The 20,037-nt window shown below is 63.8% G+C and overlaps 1 protein-coding gene across 2 annotated transcripts in view; it reads left to right on the top strand.

The window, feature by feature from the left end:
* Positions 1-2,723: 2,723 nt before the first annotated feature.
* Positions 2,724-20,037, top strand: part of LGR6 (leucine rich repeat containing G protein-coupled receptor 6) — a gene marked incomplete at both ends in the record, with an annotated part of 43,476 nt that continues 26,162 nt past the window's right edge. The window contains 4 exons of one of the 2 annotated variants that reach the window (XM_079763397.1): positions 2,724-2,932; positions 17,028-17,099; positions 17,987-18,058; positions 19,296-19,367. In XM_079763397.1, the coding sequence (XP_079619523.1) occupies positions 2,724-2,932; positions 17,028-17,099; positions 17,987-18,058; positions 19,296-19,367 (425 nt within the window). Of the gene's footprint in view, positions 2,933-17,027; positions 17,100-17,986; positions 18,059-19,295; positions 19,368-20,037 lie in introns of those variants that run through there. The other variant, XM_079763398.1, reaches the window with a different exon arrangement.

The following is a 20,037-nucleotide window of genomic DNA, read 5'->3' on the forward strand; positions in this document are numbered from 1 at the left end:
GAACCCCCCCTCCTCCAGTGCAGGGCCCGGTGGGCGGGCAGCTCTGAGGTTTGGGGCAGGAGGTGCAGGGGAGGGCAGGCAGCCGGCTGGGCCTGAGCCGGGGCAGCTGAGCTGGTCTCCACAGTCCTGTCCTGCCAGCCCCAGAGGCTTCATGGGGACTTTTGATCTCTGGAAGGATAAAGAGTTTTGTTTTTTTTAAAAATATATATATATTTATTGATTTCAGAGAGGAAGGAAGAGGGAGAGATAGAAACATCAATGATGCCCAAACCGTTGTGGCTCAGTGGATAGAGCGTCGGCCTGCGGACTGAAAGGTCCCAGGTTCGATTCCGGTCAAGGGCATGTACCTTGGTTGCGGGCACATCCCCAGTAGGGGGTGTACAAGAGGCAGCTGATCGATGATTCTCTCTCATCGATGTTTCTAACTATCCCTCTCTCTTCCTCTCTGTAAAAAATCAATAAAATATATTTAAAAAAAGAAAAAAAAGAAAAGAAACATCAATGATGAGAATCATTGATCAGCTGCCTCCTGCACGCCCCCTACTGGGGATGGAGCCTGAAACCTGAGCATGTGCCCTTGACCGGAATTGAACCTGAGACCTTCCAGTCCGCAGTCCAACGCTCTATCCACTGAGCCAAACCAGCGAGGGCTAAATAGAGTGGTTTTTTTTAAAATTGTTTTTATTGATTTCTGAGAGGAAGTGAGAGAGAGAGGTAGAAGCATCCGTGATGAGAGAGAAGCATGGACCGGCTGCCTCCTGCACGCCCCCCATTGGGGATCGAGCCCACAGCCCTGACATGTGCCCTGACCTGGAATTAAACCCTGACCTCCTGGTTCCTAGGTCGACCAACACTCAACCACTGAGCCGTGCAGGCTGGGCCTGGCCTGAGTTCTTGGGGCCCCCACGGGTGCCTGCGTGTGCATGTACAGTGGGGTCTGGGGGGGCTCAGGTGTCCCCAGTTCACATGCTCTGCTCTCCGCCCCCATAGGGCTACACGCACGCGCAAGAACTCATTGGCACCCAGGGAGGGGCCTCTCAGGAAAGTCCCGGAGGACTTCTGGCTGCTGGGGCGGGGCCAGCAGGTACACATCCTCCACCCGCTGACCTTGGCGGTGAAGACCCGGGAGTGCGTGAGCACCCCTGCAGTTCCCCAGTGTGACCACCAGATGGCACACGTTCTCCTTGCAGGAGTGGCCCTGGGGTGTGTGTGTGGGAGGGGGGGGCGGGTAGGGTGTCTCTGGGGCCACCCTGGCTGGGGAAGCAGGGGGACCAAGTCCTCAAGCGCCCAGCTGGCCCCTGCTGGTCCTCAGTGTGTCCACTTGGTCTTGCTCTCGGCAGAGAAGGGGTTAGGAGTCAGACGGGGTGAGGGCTCCCCGGGGCGGGCAATCTGCATCTTCCTTTCCACAAGCCTCCGGGCAGCGTCCTCGGAGCGGCCACCAGGTGGCGCTGTGGGCCACAGGGCTCTCAGGGGGACCCTGGCGTGGGGGACACAGGGACACCCCGTGTTTATGCCCATGAGCAGTACGTGCTGGGGGCTTTCCCCAAGGGGGGGCCCTGTCCCCAGTCCTCCAGTTCCCCCGTTTTCAATGTTTTTTTTTTTAATTTCAGAGAGAGGAAGGGAGAGAGGACTAGAAACATCAATGATGAGCTGCATAGCCTAGAAATGTCCCCCCCCCCAAAATGAGAAGGAAAACGTTAGGTATGTCATGAATACATAAAACATATATAGATGCGCGTCTGCTTTAGCATTTACTGCCATAAAACACATCTAGGATAAAGCGCTAACGTTTATCAAAACTCACGGACATCAACACAGACCTCCCTGGTGCCATCTGCCGTCAAGATAAATGCACACAAACTGCCTCAGGTGTGACATTTTTGGAAGAATAAAAACCACAAAGAATTGGTCAAGAAGATAAGAACTGAAGCACATGATGAGATGTAATATTTTATTTAACAATGATCAATAAAATTATATAGAAAAATCACACCAAAAAGGGAAAGATTTAGCGTGAAGTCACAGCTGCCTAAAACTACCTGTCGTGCAAAAAGAAAAGAAAAAGGAACCTCAGTGATGAGAGAGAGTCATGGATTGGCTGCCTCCTGCAGGCCCCACACGGGATGGAGCCCGCAACCCAGGCACGTGCCCTGACCGGGAGTCGAACCGAACCGTGACCTCCTGGTTCACAGGTCGACGCTCAACCACTAGCCACGCAGGCCGGGCCCTATGGAGGTTGCTTCTGGAGGGCCTCCTCCGTGCCCCGTGGGCCCCATGGCTGTTCCTGCGGGCGAGAGGGTCTGAGTGCGCACGCCTAGGCCCTGGGCCCCGGTCCAGACAAGCGCAGGTCCCGGAGCGGCCGGCGCCGCCGCTGTCCCGGGCTCCGCTGCTGTTTTTCTTTCCTGGATGGAACTCCTGCCAGCTCCGAGGAAGGCGGGCAGGGCCGAGCCGGGCGCACCAAGTTTCTCCCTGACTCCTCCTCCGCGCGTCTCCCTCCCTCGCCCAGCCCAGCCCAGCCCAGCCCGCGAGCCGGGGGAGCGCACTCCGCGATGCCCGCGCTGCTGCGCTGACGGCAGGGTCTTCGCGCGCGCGCGCCCGCCCGCCCGGAGCAGAGAGCCCGTGGGCGCCCCCGCCTTGCGCCCCGGCGGCGGTGACGGCGCAGGGCCCTCCTGGCTGCGTCCCCGGTGCGCCCCGCCGCCAGGTGCCAGCCCGCCGCCGCCGCGATGCCCTGCGCGCCAGGGCTGCGCGCGCCGTGGCTGTGGCTGTGCGCCCTGCTCGGCGGCGCCCCGTGCGCCCCGCAGCCCGGCCCCGAGCCTGCCGCCTGCCCGGCCCCCTGCCGCTGCCGCCGGGACGGCGTCATGCTGGCGGCGGACTGCTCGGAGCTGGGGCTCTCCACGGTGCCCCCGGACCTGGCCCCGCTGACCGCCTACCTGTGAGTACCAACGGGGCCGCGCGTCCCCGCCGGCTCGCGCCTGTGCCCGCCCGGCCTCAGGCTGGGGCACCTGCTGGGTGGGCGCCCTGCGCATGGGCATGGGGAGGGCTCTCCCCTCCGGGGGGCTGACCCCTGGGGACCGGACCGGAGGAGGTTCAGGGGGGAGCTCAGGCTTGGTGAGAAGTGGGGGGTGCGGGGATCTGGACCCCGAGCTGGAGGGACCCGGCTTGGCCGCCCCTTCTCCTCAGAGACAGCCCCCAGGGCGCCTGCAGGTGAAGCTGCCTGAGCCGGAGGAGGAGAGGGGAGGCGGCTCCGTGGGGGGAAAGGTCTGTGGCTTTGGGGGGGCCAGGACAGAGCTGTCACACTGAGGCTGGGGGGCCCCCAAAGCCGGGAAAGGGGCTTCACCCACGCTTGTCTCCTCCAGAAGGGACCCTGCGGGACCCGTCTTTTTGGGGAGGCCGCCTGGCTCCCCGGGGGCTCCGTGGGGGCCGTCCCAGGAGGCAGCGCAGGAGACAGTAATGTGTGGGCAGGCGCCCAGGCTGAAAACACCAGAGAACCATTTTTGGCGCCTGCGATGGGGTGCGATGGTGCGTGAAGGGGACTCTACTGCGGGCAGCTGTCCCCGGGCCGAGCTTCCCTCCCGAGCCTGAGGGCTGGGGGCTCCGGATGGGGTTCCCCCCAACCCCGGGCAGGAGGAGGGGGTGCAGACGCATTCCAGGCCATGTACCCCCGAGTCCCACCCTTGCTCTGGGGGAAGGAGAGGTCCCCGGTTCGGCTCTGTCCTGCCCGGGCTCCTGCAGCTTTCTCAGAGGGCAGAGGGGCTGGGACCGGCTGTCCGTCTGTCCGTCTGTCCCGGGGCGAGCCCTGAGCTCTCTGCTTTAGGGCCTCGGGACCTGGGAGCACGAGGGAGCGAGAGCCGGGATGGTTCTCATAAGAGTCGGCGTGTCTGTTGAACCAGGGGACGGGGTTGCTCTGTGCTGGCGCGTCCGGGGTGGGTGGGTGTGCAGGGTCCGGAGTTGCCATCCCACATGGGGGTCCCCTCCCAGGCTCTCCGCCCTGAGTTGGGGTGCACGGGGTGGGGGGCGGGGAGGAAACAGGGACCCTGTTCCAGAAGGGGCTCAGGCTGTGAGCCGAGTCCAGGGCTGGTGAGGACGCCCAGGAGAGCTGGCTCTGGCCCGCCCCCCCCGCCTGCTCCCCCCAGGGCAGCCCCACCTGTGGCCATTTTATATCTCGGGGTGCATGGCATTGAATCCTCTGAGGACGGGGTTCTGTGGATCAAAAGAGTTTGGGCCCGGCCGGCGTGGCTCCGTGGTGGAGCGTTGACCTAGGAACCAGGAGGTCAGGGTTCGATTCCCGGTCAGGGCACAGGCCCGGGTTGAGGGCTGGATCCCCAGTAGGGGGCGTGCGGGAGGCGGCGATAGATGGAGTATGTAAGTTCTTTGGTTTTTCTCTTCTCGTCCCCCAGCCCCACGTGGGGATGTCCGTCCGGTCCACGCCTCCCGGCTCCGGGTCTTGCTGTACAGCTTGTGCTCCTGAGAGTGGGAGAGGGGAGGGGACGAGGCGATGAGGGGATGGAGCTGGGTGGGGGGCCTCTGGGAGGTGGGGGGGAGGGGAGGAGCGTCCCCTCTGGGTGGGGAAGCAGGGGTCTCTGCAGGAGCCGCTCGGAGGAGGAGAGCCTTCCCTCCGGGCCTTAGGAGAGCAGTCCCCCTCCCCCCACCCCGGCCCCCTCCTTCCTCTCCTCAGCGAGGCCGGCAGTGCCCGCTCTGGCCTTGCCCCGGCGGCCTGGCTCCTGGCGAGGACGGTACAGGCTTCATCTGACGATGTGACCCCGTGCCCTCTGCCCGGACCACCAGACCCTGGTTCCTCCCCAGCTCTGCCCCCTGCTGAGAGTCACCCAGCTCCTCGGAGCCTCAGACCAGGTGTGTCTCTTAAAATAAAAAAGTATTGATTTCAAGCCCTGGCTGGTGTGCCCCAGTGGGTAGAGCGTCGGCCTGTGGACTGGAGGGTCCCCGGTTCGATTCCAGTCAAGGGCACAGGCCCGGGTTGCAGGCTTGATCCCCAGTGGGGGGCGTGCAGGAGGCAGCCGATTCATGATTCTCTCTCATCATTGATGTGTGTCTCTCTCTCTCTCTCCCTCTCCCTTCCTCTCTAAAATCAATAAAAATATTAAATGCTTTAAAAAAATTATTGCCCTAACCGTTTGGCTCAGTGGATAGAGCCGTCAGCCTGTGGACTGAAAGGTCCCGGGTTCGATTCCGGTCAAGGGCATGGACCTTGGTTGCGGGCACATCCCCAGTAGGAGGTGTGCAGGAGGCAGCTGATGGATGTTTCTAACTCTCTATCCCTCTCCCTTCCTCTCTGTAAAAAATCAATAAAATATATTTTAAAAAAATTATTGATGTCAGAGAGGAAGGGAGAGGGGGAGAGAGAGAAACATCCATGATGAGAGAGAATCACTGATCAGCTCCCTCCTGCACGCCCCCCACTGGGGATGGAGCCCACAACCCGGGCATGTGCCCTGACCGGGAATCGAACTGTGACCTCCCGGTTCATAGGTCGACGCTCAGCCCCTGAGCCATGCCGGCCGGGCTCCCCTGCCTTTCTGATGAATTCTGACAGCCTGAGTTCCTGCCCCCCCAAACTTGGGACCTGTGAGTCTAACCTCGGTCAGTCCCCCCATTGCTGTGCCCCCAAACTTCTCTGGGCCTCGGTGTCCACACGTGCTGAGAAAGGAGAGCGTGGGGGAGGCAGGGAGAAGCCACCCAGGAGGCTGGTCTGGGGGACACGGAGAGCCCTCAGGGTGGCAGGTGGTGGGGAGGGAGGCCAGGGGGCAGCACCCAGGCCAGGGAAGAGGGAGAGGGCATGGGGGGGGGGGGGGCGTGATTCCAGGAACCGGGTCCTCAGGAGGCCGGCCGTGCCAGCCCATCCGAGGGCAGCCCCTGGGGGTGGCTGGAGGAGGGTGAGCGTGGGGGGAGCCAGCACCCCAGTTCAAAGGAAAGGCAGGAAACAGCCGTAGGCACGAGAAAAAGGAAACGTCTGGCTCTGGCAGCGGCGGGCACGGGCGCGGCCGGGCGGGGCGGCTGGCGGAGGGGAAGAAAGCCTGGCTCCGAGCAGAGTTGGCCCCCGGCCCGCCCACTCCACCCGCCTCCCCGTTCCACGGGCTCTCAACCCGGTGGCCCCACACACACCCAGCCCCTCCCGCCCTGGCCCGTGCCCCCGGGGCAGAGGCGGAAGACAGGGCCGCGCCGGGGTGCCCGGCGGGAGGTCTGGGGGCACCCGGCCCCTGTCTCGGGCCCGGGGTCTGTGAGCTGGGCGTCTCTGGGACGGTCCCTGAGCCTCTCCCGCGTCTCCGCGTCTGCGTCTTGAACGTGGAAACTCGCGCAGCGCGCACCTGGCGGGGGCGGAGAGGGGCCAGGAGACAAAGGCGGCAAAGCCAGGGGCGTCCCCCGCACTCCCGCTCCCACACGCCCACGATGGGTGTCATTTCCCCCCACACGTGAGCAGCGGAGGCCCCGACAGGGAATACCGGAGCTGCAGGGACCGGGTGGGCCTGCCCTCCCTCCCTCCCTCCCTCCTTCTTCTTCCTTTTTTTAAAAAAAATATTTCTGCCGAAACCGGTTTGGCTCAGTGGATAGAGCGCCGGCCTGTAGACTGAAGGGTCCCGGGTTCGATTCCGGTCAAGGGCATGTACCTTGGTTGTGGGCACATCCCCAGTAGGGGGTGTGCAGGAGGCGGCTAATCGATGTTTCTCTTTCATCGATGTTTCTGACTCTCTGTCGCTCTCCCTTCCTCTCTGTAAAAAATCAATAAAATATATTAAAAAAATATTTCTATTGATTTCAGAGAGGAAGGGAGAGGGAGAGAGAGAGAGAGAAACATCAGTGAGGAGAGAGAATCACGGATCCGCTGCCTCCTGCACGCCCCACACTCTGGATCGAGCCTGCAACCCGGGCCTGTGCCCTGACTGGGAATCGAACCGTGACCTCCTGGGTCATAGGTCGATGCCCAACCACTGAGCCACACCGGCCGGGCCTCGTTCTTTCTGCTACAGCCCGTCCCACTGACCTCCAGGGAGGGAGGCCTGTCCCTGGTGGCTCTGCTCCTGGGCTCCTGGACAGGAAGCGCCCCTCCCTCCTCGCGGGGACAGGGGCACCCGATGGGGTGGTCCCCAAGGAGGAGAGACCTGGCTCCTAGGTCCCTTCGTCTGGAGAGCCTGGCTTCTCCCCAGAAACGGAGTTCCGGGGTTCATGGCATTGGTGTCCTCCCCGGTGGCCCGAGGAGAGGCCGGTGTGATGGGCACTCGGGGGTGCGGTCCTTGGCTGCCTGGGGTGTGCCCGGAGGGGCCTGTGAGCTCATCCCTAAGAGGCTGGGGCCTTGGGCTGGCAGCTCAGTGCAAGGGGTGCAAGGCCGAGGACGGGGAGTCCTGCGGGGGCTCTGGCACCTGGGGAAGGTGTGGGAGACGGGGTCCCCCCATGTCGAACACGACAACTTCTTTCAGCCAAACTGCCACAGACTCCCTGACTCAGGGGCTGTCGGAATTGGGGGGACCCCCCGCTCTGTGCTAACTACTCTCCTGGTAAACACAAGGGGAGGGGTCCCCAATTTCTAATGACGATGCAGAGGTCTCTCCTCCTGCCCTTCAGACGTGGGATCAGGTCCCGGGACGAGGAAGACGCCCAGGATGCCAACCGTGGGCAGTGAGCGGAGAGTTATTTTGGAAGCAGAAGAAGGGCATGGAGGAGCTCAGCGGCTGGCACCGTGCCCCCCGGAGCCAGGCCAGAGCGGGCACGGCGGGCGGGCGGGCAGCGGCAGGTGGGGGCTGGGCCTGGCCGCAGGGACGGAGGCTTCCTGTGTGCCCGGTCCGCAGCCTCCTCTTCAGAGACCTGCAAGGAGGGCCTGTCTCGGGGACTGACCCAGCCCTGCGGCCAGGCCCTCCCGGTCGGTCGGTCGTGAGAGGAGGACTTGGAGCCGGGCCAGGGATGGAGGCTGTGCCCAGCTCCCGCCTCCCCGTCGCTCCCGCACGCATGGAGGGGACGCCGTCCTGGCTGAAGCCCGCACGCCCTGGGCGTGACCTGCCTTCCAGGGAGAGGCTAGGGGGTCAGGAAGGCCCATTCCTGGGGCCCAGACAGACGTCCCCAGGGAGGGGCCTGGCCCGATGCCGGAGACGGCCCCAACCAGAAACGGCACGAGCCACGTTTATTCTTCTTCTTAAATATACTTTTATGGATTTCAGAGAGGAAGGGAGAGGGAGAGAGAAACACCGATGATGAGAGAGGATCATGGATCAATAGCCAACTGGCGGGCCAGAGTCGGGGGGCGCAGAGCAGAGCCTGTGCTTATCTGAGAGGGAGGAGGGCAGCCCCCTTCAGACCTGGGCTGGCCCTCACCTGGCTCCCCGGCAGGCCCCAAGGGGTGGCACCTACCCAAGATGGCTGTCCTGTCTGGGGGGCCTCGAAGCTGCCAGCCGGGGGCCTCGAAGCTGCCAGCCAGGGGCCTCGAAGCCGCCCGCCCGCCAGCCAGCCCGTGGCCAGGCAGGGTTTCCTTAAGTGCGACGTCTGTTTACAAACCCTTCCCCTGAGGAGCTTTGCCTTCCCTATGCGTTCTCTTGTTTGTTGACTTATTTGTTGGAAAAAGAAAACTTCTTCTGAAAATTTCCATCCAGTTTCCGACCCGTGAAGACGCGCGGAGGAATGTGCCCGCCCGGGGCTGGGACGGGGCGAGAGCGCTGGCCACGGTCAGTCCCCGAATAGCCGCTGTGTGTCCGGTCCTCGCCCGGGCCCTGAGGGTCCGAGGTGACTAAGGCCTGTGGTTGGTGGGAAGAGGAGTGCCCGGTGGGCGGGAGGGCGGGTGAGGAAGAGGCCGGGGTGGAGACGCACACGGCCTGGCTGTGGGGCGCCCGGGAGTGGGGCGCAGTGGGGTGCAGTGGGGAGGGATGGGCCCCTCGGCGTCTTGTGATGGCCGCGGTGCTGGGGCCAGTGGGAGGGGAGTGCGGGGACCCCAAAGCTCCAGACTCAGCAAGTGTTCATGAAGCACCTACTGTGTGCCGGAGCCGGTGCTGCTCGGATGAGGGAGGTGACAGTGACGCACAGCAATCAATAGGCAGTTCCCGCTCCGGACGGTGAGATGCCGAGGGAACGGTTTACGGAAGACTTTCAGAACGAGTCTCTCTCTCTCCTTTTCATTCATTTATTTTATTAAAAAAAAAATATATATATATATATATATATATATATATTGTATTGATTTCAGAGAGGAAGGGAGAGGGAGAGAGAGATAGAAGCATCCGTGATGAGAGAGAACCATGGGTCGGCTGCCTCCTGCACGCCCCCCACTGGGGATCCAGCCCACAACCCGGGCCTGGGCCCTGACCTCCCGGTTCGTGGGTCGGTGCTCAACCACGGAGCCGCGCGGGCCGGGCGCTCTCTCCTTCTCAGACGGACGTTTTGTTGAAGCATCACGTGCATCATAGGAAAGGGTCCCCATCCCAGATGTGGCCTGTGATGCAGTTTCCCAGGCTGCACTCACCTGCGTAACCAGCACCCCGACCCACCGACCGGGAGGCAGGGTGGCCACAGCTCTCCAGGCCCCGCCCCCGCCCCCGCCCCCAGCGGGGAATCTGGGTAGGCCCTGGGTCGTGACCTCTGACCACACAGGTGCGCCTTGCCCGTGTTCTCAGCTCCCTCTAACCCCGTGGTCGGCAAACCACGGCTCGCGGGCCACAGGCGGCTCTTTGGCCCCTGGAGTGCGGCTCTTCCACAAAACACCACGGCCTGGGCGAGTCTATGTGGAAGAAGTGGCGTTAGGAGAAGTTTACGTTTAAAAAATGTGGCTCTCCGAAGACATGTCAATCGTTGTGCTGTTGATATGTGGCTCTGTGGACGAATGAGGTTGCCGACCACGGCTCTAAGGGGAGGGCTGGTTTGCGTCCGGCTTCTTTCCCTCGCCGCGTCTGACGGCACGCCCACACCGCTGCCCGTGGCCACGGTCACGTCGGATGCGTTTAGTTGGTTCTGAGCCCCCAGGCGTGGAATCTCTGGGTCCCGTTAGGTCCTGGCGCTGTCTCCTGGGGGACGGGTGGCGGGGTCACCGGCTTGGTCGGAGGCAGCAGGGAGGCCGGTGATGGGAGGAGGGGGAGCGGCTGGGGGAGCCCAGGGCAGGGCCCCGAGGGGCAGCCGACGTTGAGACCCTCTGACCACTCCCCGTGCCGTTCCCAGCGGCTCCCATAGCAAACCGGTGGCTTCGAGCGGCGGACACGGGTTCTCTGAGGTCTGAGGGGCCGGAAGCTCGGGCCCCGGGGATCGGCGGGGCTGTGCTCGCTGGGGCTCCTGGGGACGGCCTACGGCGCGCCTCTAACCACGTCTCCGCCTCCTCCTGCACCTCGCCTCCCCCTCGGGGGGTCTCCCTGTGGGTCTCCCTTGCCGCGGGTTTGGGGACCACCCGAATGACCCGAGATGCGTTCTTTCCTCATTTCAGCACCTGCACGTAGGACACCTGCAGAGACCCCCCTTTCCAAGTGAAATCACACCCCCGGGTTCCAGGTATTAGGTTGTGGACGTATCATTTTTTCGGGGGGGGGGACCGCCCTTCAGCCAAATGCACCGCCCCTCACCGTCATCCTAAGCACCCAGCTCCATCCCGCCCTTTGCAAAGCTCCCGGGCCACTTCCGGATGGCTGAGCCGCACCCTCTCGGCTCCCACAGGTGACACTTCCTCCGGGAAGCCCTCCTTGATTGCCCCCTCCCCCCGCCTAGCATTCCAGGTTCCGTGCAGCTGTGTCTGTGCTTCTGAGTCTGTCCTCAGAGGGCTGTGTCCTCCGGGCAGGGGGTGCCCCCTCCGTCCCCTTCCCTAAGCCCCCTGGCCCCCCCCCCCCGGCACACCACCCCTCCTCCAGGGCTCAGCAGGCCTTTGCCCACAAGGGCGCTGGAAACAGACTTTGGGCTGAGGCCTCTTTCTAGCCCAGGGGTAGCCCGGTGTCCAGCCGCGCCCCCCCCCCCCCGTCCCCGCTGCCCCCCGGACACGGCCGCCGCCTCAGCGGGAACCTGGCTGCGGCCTCCCCCGGGCCTCTGTGGCTGCCCTGGTTGCACACAGTCCAGGGAGGGAGGGGGCGCGGGGGCGGGCCGCCCAGACCTTTGCCTTTCCTTGGAGGAGCCCGGGGAGACGGATGCCTTTGGCTGAGGGACGGGGGCCAGAGATCGGAAGATCAAAGGATGCCGCCATCAGGGCTGGGCAGGTGGCGTCACTTGGGGCAGCAGCTGGTGCCTCCCAAGGGCAGGGCTGACCCAGAACGCCCTCCCCGCGCTCCCGGCCCCACCCCCGCGGGCGCCCTGAGGGGCAGGGCTCTGGGAGCTGAATGCAGGGAGGGAGGGATGCCAACCGGGCGTTGGTGCCCCCCCCCCCGTGGGCCCCGCTGTACCCCACCACACACACCAGGACCCTCCGCTTAACCCTCACAATAGCTCCCTTACGAGGAACTATGACATAATGTATCTGTATCCTTTAAAATATATTTTTATTGATTTCAGAGAGGAAGGGAGAGGGAGAGAGAGATAGAAACATCGGCTGGCCCTCACCGGTGTGGCTCAGTGGATAGAGCGTCGGCCTGCGGACGGAAGGGTCCCGGGTTCGGTTCCGGTCAAGGGCATGGACCTTGGTTGTGGGCACATCCCCAGTGGGGGGCGTGCAGGAGGCAGCTGGTCGATGTTTCTCTCTCATTGATGTTTCTAACTCTCTCTCCCTCTCCCTTCCTCTCTGTAAAAAATCAATAAAATATATATATTTTTAAAAAGAAATAAATATCGGCTGCCTCCTGCACGCCCCCCACTGGGGATGGAGCCCGCAACCCGGGCATGTGCCCTGACCAGGAATCGAACCCGGGACCCTTCAGTCCGCAGGCCGACGCTCTATCCACTGAGCCACACCGGCGAGGACTCCCAGTCCCATTTAGAAAACCATCTCGCTGGGTGTCTGGGTGCTGTGGGGCTGGGCTGGGTGGCACCGGGGGTCCTCAGCGTGTGCCCTGGGAGTGCAGGGGTGGGGACAGGAGGGGGGAGGGCTCCCAGCTGAGGGAGGAGCTTGCACTGGGCCGTGGGTGTGGGCGCTCTGAACAGAGAGCCTTTTCTCTGTTCCCCCCGGACACGCCCTGGCCCTTTATCCAGCGGAAGAAAGGCAGGAGGATCCGTGTCTTCAGCTAAACAAACAGAACCCAGGGCTGCGTCTCCCACGAAGGGGACTCCCCGCCCGCCCCGCGCACCCGTCCTTCCCGCCAGGCCCTCTCCTCCTCCCACCCCACCGGCCCCTGTCCTGGGACCACAGGGAGCCCACGGGTTCCCGGTCCGAGGGGAGGTCTCAGTCCGATAGAAGTGGGGCCTTTCGGGCTGAGCCGGAGATCAGAGGGGACAGGGCGGGGAGACGCTGGGGGGTCAGAGGAGACGGGGCTCGGAGGATGGAGCGGGCGGCCCCCGCCCCAGATGCACAGTCCCTGCTGCTCTGTTGGGCTTGTCCTCACTCCTCCCGCCTCAGCTCTGTCTCCTGCTCTCGTCACTCCTCTGCTGGGGCGCCTATGGGTGTCCCCACCGTGCCCCCCGCTGCACGCAAAGGACCTCGTGGCTGGTGGTGTGTGTACGTGACAAGGACAGGTGATGGGGAGACGGCGCCTGAGCGAGCTGTCCCGGGGACTGGGGGTGACGGTCTGCAATCGAGGACAGGACTGTGTGTGGCTGACTTTTTTTCATTTTTTATTTTATTTTATTATTTTTTAAATATAAAAATATGTTTTATTGATTTCAGAGAGGAAGGGAGAGGGAGAGAGAGAGAAACATCATGAGGAGAGAGAATCATGGTTGGCTGCCTCCTGCAGGCCCCATGCTGGGGATCGTGCCTGCACCCGGGCATGTGTCCTGACTGGGAATCGAACCCTGAACCTCCTGGTTTACAGGTCGACGCTCAACCCCTGAGCCGCCCAGGCTGGGCTGCTGCTGACTTTGTGACGGGAGCTTCAGAGGTCAGTCCAAAGGCCACATGGACGAGGGTGAGGAGGCCCTGGGGTCCCCCGGCCGCAGCCCCAGGACCGGTCACTCAGGCCTGTCCTGGTCCGTGCTCTTATCATTGGTCCTCACGGATGGGCTCTCGGAGGGCGGGACGCACACGTTCCTGGGCCGTGTAGCTACCTCGCCCGGCTGAGCTGGGTGCATCCTAGGTGCTCGGTGAGCGCTGGTTGAGTGACAGGTGCCTGGGCGATGAGAGGAATGCCTGGGGGCTTCCTGTAGGAGGCGGCACCTGACCTGGGTCTTGGCGAACAGGGGGCGTCGGGTTGTGGTGCTCACGGGCCCTGCCGGTGGGTTCCTTGCTGCGGGCTGGGCACTGGCGAAGCTCTTGGCCAGTGGGGAAACTGAGGCAGGGAGAGGCGACGTCACGTGCCCAGAGTCCCACAGTGGCAGAGCCGGGGATCAAACCCCGGATGTGTGACCACGGAGGCTGCAGGGGGCCCGGTGGGACTGCCTGTGACGAGGGACGCGTCTGTTGTGTGGGGCCACTGGCCACGTGTGGCGGCTGAGCCTCGAGGCGTGGCGCGTGCGGCCGAGGAGCCGACTTGATTTCATCGGAACGGGTGGAAATGCCCCGTGTGGTGGCGGCTACTGTACCGGGCAGGGCAGGCCCCTTCGCGGCGCGGGGCGTGGGCGGAGAGGGCAGAAGGGGCCAGAGCCGTCCCCGAGGCTGCCGAGGGGAGGGTCTCCTGCCCCCCATCCTTCAGTTTCTGCCCCGCACCCCCCGGCATCCCCCCCTCATCACACCTGCTCCTGGTCTCCATGGCGACACCGCCGCCCCCCACCGCCTGGGTGGTCCGGTCGCCTCACAGGGTGAAGTTCTGAGAACATTTTCCTGACGCGCAGCCAGAATTTCCACTTCCCGAGCCCAGGGCTGGGGCTCTGCTCCCCCTCCTGCCAGCCTCGCCCGCCCCCACCCCCACCCCCATGGCCCCGTCCACCCAGAGGCCCCGGGGCTGCGGATGGGGGTGCCCCTCACCCTCACAACCCCCGCTGTTCAGCGGGGAGGCGGCGAGCGTGCAGGGCCCAGCGCAGTGAGGGCGTGGGGCCCCTCGCCCAAACCTTAGTCAGAATTCAACCGACAGCAGCCGAGGCTGAGCTGCCAGGCGTGGGGCTCCATGCAGCTCAACAGCCCGTGAAGCTAGCCCCAGAGCACGTGTGTGTGCATGTATGTTTATGTGCATATGTGCACACACGTATGCATGTATGTTTCTATACGTGCATACATACATGTATGCTTCTGTACATACACGTGCACCCAGTTACATATCTGTGCATGTACATGTGTGTGGTTATATACATGTGCACACACGTGTATGTGTGTGTTCTGTACATGTGTGTACAAGTGAGGGCTTATGCGTGTGTACTCCAGGTGGTCCTAGGATGACAGGTGGACACAGTGGGAGCCCAGGCCTGGGCATTCAGTCCGGTCACAAGTTGGTCTCCAGAGGCAGCATCACGGAGCGTCCCGTGCTCCCTCGGGAGACAGGCCCGGGGTAAACTGAGGCACAGAGCAGGCCGCGGCCGCACGGGGCTTTCCCACCAGAGGGGGAGGCCCGGCGGAGGCCACTGGCGTCTCCCGAGTTCCCGACTGTGACCTGCGGAGGCTTCCAGAAAGCTTGCGACTGTGAGCGGTCCAACACGCTGAGATGCACACGGGCAGGCACACACGTGTGCCCTCACACACGGCACACGCGTGCCCAGCACCCACAGACAAGCATATCCAGGAACTTGTGCAGCCCCAGACGTGCCCCCTCGTAAACATCACCCGTTCCTGCGGCCGAGCCGATGCCGCTGCAGCCAGACCCAGGCACCAGGGCTCGGGCGCCCCCCATCCTGTCTGGGCACGGCCTGCGGCCTGAGCTGCTCTCTGTCGCTCGGGGGAAGCCCACCTCCTGGGAGGCCTGTCTCAGAGCCTCCACCTTCACAGGGCACCTTCCTGAGATCACCCAGGCCGGGCCCCCCACAGGCCCCACAGAATGACCCCCCAGGATGACCCTCCAGGACGGCCCCCCCAGGATGACCTCCCAGGACGGCCCCCACATACGACCCCCCAGGACAGCCCCCTCAGGATGACACCCCTGTATGACCCCCCCCAAGACGACCCCCCCCACCCCACAGGGTCAGTGGGCCCTTATTGCTCCCGGGCCCTGGCTTCAGCTGGGAGGACCTTAGCGGGAAGCCTCCTGCCCTCCCACCCCCAGATCTGCGCTCCTCCCCACTCTCCCTGGCACCAGCCTCACCCCTTTTCCTTTTGTGCCGGGGCCCAGGCCTGAATGGGGCTCCCCCCGCCCCGCGCCCCCCTCTGAGTCCACCCCCTTCTCCTGCCCCCGCAGCTGGGCTGTGTTGTCTCAGGCAGGATGTGGGGGGCTGGGCCCCTCCCCCGGGGGAGAACAATGAGGCCGCTGGGGGGGGGGGGGTTGGAGCCACATCAGAGCTCGCGGGACGGCCCCTGGAGGGACGGCTGAGTGATGGTCCTGAGTCACGGCCACGAGGCCGGCGCTCCTGTGGAGGCACGTTCAGCGGGGCTCAGGGTAAACACGGGACGTGATCCGTGATCCGCTCTGCTCCTCCCTGCCTGGCGAGGGCGAGCCCGGCCCGGCCCGAGGGGAGGTGTGGGCTCCCCGGCCGCCGTGTGCCCGCACTGTCCCTGCCCTTCACACCCGCCAGAACCCGGGGCCAGCGAGGACCGAACTCCGGCTTAACCCATCGGCCGCCTCTCGGGCTGCTGGAAGGTGGCCGTGGGCACCACGACCCTTCCTCACCAAGGGGCAGGCCTGCACCGGAGCAGGGAGGGAGCTGAGGACCAGAGCTTCATGTGCCAGCCCCGTGTTCCGTGTGCCAGCCCCGTGTTCCGCGTGCCAGCCCCGTGTTCCGTGTGCCAGCCCCGTGTTCCGTGTGCCAGCCCCGTGTTCCGCGTGCCAGCCCCGTGTTCCTCGTGCCAGCCCCGTGTTCCGTGTGCCAGCCCTGCGTTCCGTGTGCCAGCCCCGTGCTCCACGTGCCAGCCCCGCGTTCCATGTGTCAGCCCCGTGTTCTGCGTGCCAGTCCCGTGTTCCGTGTGCTAGCCCGTGTTCTGTGTGCTAGTCCGAGGCTCTGCCCTGCAGGGACCATCCTCCCTCCCCGGGGACTGCTGGCGAGCCCAGGCTTTATCAGAGATGAAACACTAGAGACTAAACAGTCTTTTTATTTTCTTATTTTTAAACATATTTTTATTGATTTCAGAGAGGGAGGGAGGGAGAGAGGAAGGGAGAGAGAAACATCAACGATGAGCCCTCGCTGGTGTGGCTCAGTGGATAGAGCGTCGGCCTGCGACTGAAGGGTCCCGCGTTCGATTCCTGGTCAAGGGCACACGCCTGGGTTGCAGCTCCTGGACACGGAGTCGTCCGTGTGGGCGGTCTGTGTTGTGAGCGTTTCGTGTGCCGAGCGCCTTAGAGGCTCCCAGGGAACACGTCCGTCCCGCCGCTCGGGAGCGGGCACCTCCGCGCTGTGCCCAGAGGCCAGGGCCTCCGGCTGGAGACGGAGGGAGGGAGCCCGGAGGAATGTAACGTGACCGCAGGCCAACGCTGCGAGGGCAGCACACCCCCGGCTCTGGGCCGGCTCGGGAGGTGCTCACGCCCTGGAGGTCGGAATGGCAGGGCGCCCCGTGCCTCAGTTTCCCCGTGGGTACACGGAGTGTCAGGTGCAGGAGGGGGCTCCTCCTCTCCTGCTCGGAAACCCGATGAGTTTTCCTCGAGGCCCCTCTGCGGGGAGGCCAGCTTCCTCTCCAGCCCTCGTCAGAGCCAGGCCCCGGGGGTCCAAGCCGGCGGGAGGAAGGCCCAGGGGACGGTGGGGATGGGGAGCGATGCCCACCGGGGCTGCCAGGCCTGACTCGGCCAGCGCCCACGCAGAGGGCGGCTCTGGAGTTGGGGGGCAGGTGGTGGGCGCTCCAGGGCCCGCCGGGCGCTGTGTGTGTGTGTGTGTGTGTGTATGTGTATGTGTGCGCGCGTGTGCTGGACGCCACCAGCCGGGGCTCATGGGCTGCTCCCAGCATCCTCCGTTTCCTCTCCACGCAGAGACCTGAGCATGAACAACCTCACGGAGCTGCAGCCCGGCCGCTTCCGCCACCTTCGCTTCCTGGAGGAGCTGTGAGTGGATGGGGGGGGGGGGGGCCGGGCACCTCGAAGGGCTGTGGGCACGGGGCCCCCTTCAGAACAAGGAGCGGGGAGCTGTTCTTTTTTCTTTTCTTTTAAAAAACATATATATTTAAATATACTTTTATGGATGTCAGAGAGGAAAGGAGAGGGAGAGGGGGAGAGGGGGAGAGAGAGAGAGAGAGAGAGAGAGAGAGAGAGAGAGAGAGAGAGAAACATCCATGATGAGAGAGAATCATGGATCGGCTGCCTCCTGCACGCCCCACACTGGGGATCGAGCCCACCACCCAGGCATGTGCCCTGACTGGGAATCGAACCCCCTGACCTCCTGGGTCATAGGTCGAGGCTCAACCCCTGAGCCAGGCCGGCCAGGTGGAGCTGGAAGCCCGCGTTGTCCCACCTGCTCCGAGGGGACGGATCCCCTGGGACCAGCTTCCTTAGACCGAACGGCAGCCAATCCCAGCCCCACTTCCTAACTAAGCCTCCTGGGCTGTGGGGTTGGCTGTGCATTGAGGACGCGGGGAGACGCTGACACCCCATCTGTATCGGGACCCTCCGCGGTGACAGGAGCTACCCAGACAGGGAGAGAGGACGGGCTGTGGGCCGTGGAGCCGTCAGCCGAGACGTTCACGGGCTCTGCGGCTGCCGAGCACCGGGACCCTGAGGGCCGTGCTCGACCTCCCCAAAGCGCAGTTTCCTCCCCTAAAATCTGGGGCACTGGTGGCCCCAGACGGGGTGACTGTGAGGTGGTGGGTGTGGCCCAGACACGGTCGCTCTCAGAACTTGGGAGTCAGTACCCTCTTCACCCCCCGAGGCTAACAGGGTGCCCTCCGTGGGTGCCCTGCCGGCCGGCGTCACCCACCCTCTGCTCCGACCTGCAGGCGTCTCTCAGGGAACCACCTGTCGCACATCCCGGGAGGAGCGTTCTCCGGCCTCCACAGCCTGAAGATCCTGTGAGTAGGAGCGACCTTGACCCCGAGGCATGACCCGAGGCGTGACCTTGGGAACGGAGGCCACAGCGCGGTTTCGTGCCCGAGTCTCCGTCCGCCGCAGACGCGCCTGTCACTCCCTTATCTGCCCGCTCCATCTCAGTCGTCACTTCCATTCCTGTGTGGTCGCTTTGTCTGTAACACGTTATGGTTTGTGAACACGCGTTTCATCGTACCCGCGATTGTGGCAGCCCTGCAGGAAAGCACACCGTCCTTTATTTATTTATTTATTTAGTATATTTTATTGATTTTTCACAGAGAGGAAGGGAGAGGGATAGAGAGGTAGAAACATCGGTGAGAGAGAAACATCGATCAGCTGCCTCCTGCACACACCCTACTGGGGATGTGCCCGCAACCAAGGTACATGCCCTTGACCGGAATCGAACCTGGGACCCTTCAGTCCGCAGGCCGATGCTCTATCCACTGAGCCAAACCGGTCAGGGCAGCACACCATCCTTTAAAAAATTTGTTTAGAATTGATTTCAGAGAGGAAGGGAGAGGGAGAGGAACACCAATGATGAGAGACGATCATGGATCGGCTGCCTCCTGCACGAGCCCGCAACCCAGGCATGTGCCCTTGACCAGAACCGAACCCAGGACCCTTTAGTCCGCAGGCCAACGCTCTATCCACCGAGCCACACCGCCCAGGGCACCATCCTTTTTAAAAAACGATTTTTATTGATTTCTGAGAGGAAGGGAGAGGGCGAGGGAGAGAAACACCAATGATGACAGAGAAACATGGATCGGCTGCCTCCTGCACACCCCCCACTGGGGACCCAGCCCTCAACCCGGGCCTGTGCCCCTGACCGGGAATCGAACTGAGACCTCCTGGGTCATAGGTGGACGCTCAACCACTGAGCCACGCCGGCCGGGCCTTTCTGACCCAATTTCAGCAGAACCGTGAGTTCTGGCTTTTGGCCCTCACTCCACCCAGGTGTCTCTGCTTCTGCTCCATCATCCTCTTTGCTCTGCCTCACCCTCCCGTGACCCCTCCTGTGACCCCTCCCGGCCGGGCGCTGCCCACCACACCTCAACAGGCCTCCCCCACCGCCCTCTGCCCCCGCCCCCGTGGCCAGGCCTGGGCTGGGCCAGGATGCCCTCTGGCCTCCTGCAGCTGGGGTGCGAGAGAGGGATCTAGCTTGGGGTGGGGTTCAAGGCCTGGGGGTCCTCACGCCCCTCCCCTCCTCTCCTCTCCTTGCAGGATGCTGCAGAACAACCAGCTGGGAAGGATCCCCGCCGAGGCGCTGAGGCAGCTGCCGAGCCTGCAGTCTCTGTGAGTCCCGGCCAGGCCCCCCCCTGCACCCTGGTCCCCGCTCTGCACCCCGCTTCCCCCCACGTTCAGACAGCGTGCGCTCCGGTCTCCAATGTCTCCGGGTGTTTGTTGTCGTCAGAGGACGGACGTGTGTGTGGACTCGCCTGTGCATCCGGGAGGGGAGGCTCCAGGCCCCGTGAGGACTGTGGGAACGGGACCTCCCTAGGCGGGGCCACCAGGGCGGCCTCCTGGGGCGCCTGGCGTTCTGCCGGAACCCCGGGGGGGAGGGGGAGCCGGGGGTGCTGGGCGGGGTCGGCCGCCCCCAGAAGTGTCAGGAAGGAAGGGCCGTCTGCTCCGTGTAGGCTGCTCTAGCCCCCAGGGCTTCGGGGTGGGGTGGCCCAGACGCCCATTTCCTCTGCTCGGGGCGGGGCTGCTTTGAGGACGCATTGGCCACCCAGGACACGGCCACCCTCCAGGGAGCCCTGCAGCTCCTCTCCCGCCCAGCGGGGGCGTCGTGGGTTAGAGTTTGCGTCTTTGAAACACGGTTCTGGTGGCAGCCTGGAGGACATCCTGGAGGACAGCCTGGAGGAGGGGGCTGTGAACTGAGGGAGCGTGATGGCGTAGGAAGGAAAGGCCGGTGCAGGGGCCGGAGGAGAGGTGGGCGGGCTCCGGACAGGTCAGGAGGCCAGGC

Source organism: Cnephaeus nilssonii, assembly GCF_951640355.1.
Source record: "Cnephaeus nilssonii genome assembly, chromosome: 23".
Taxonomy (NCBI): domain Eukaryota; kingdom Metazoa; phylum Chordata; class Mammalia; order Chiroptera; family Vespertilionidae; genus Cnephaeus; species Cnephaeus nilssonii.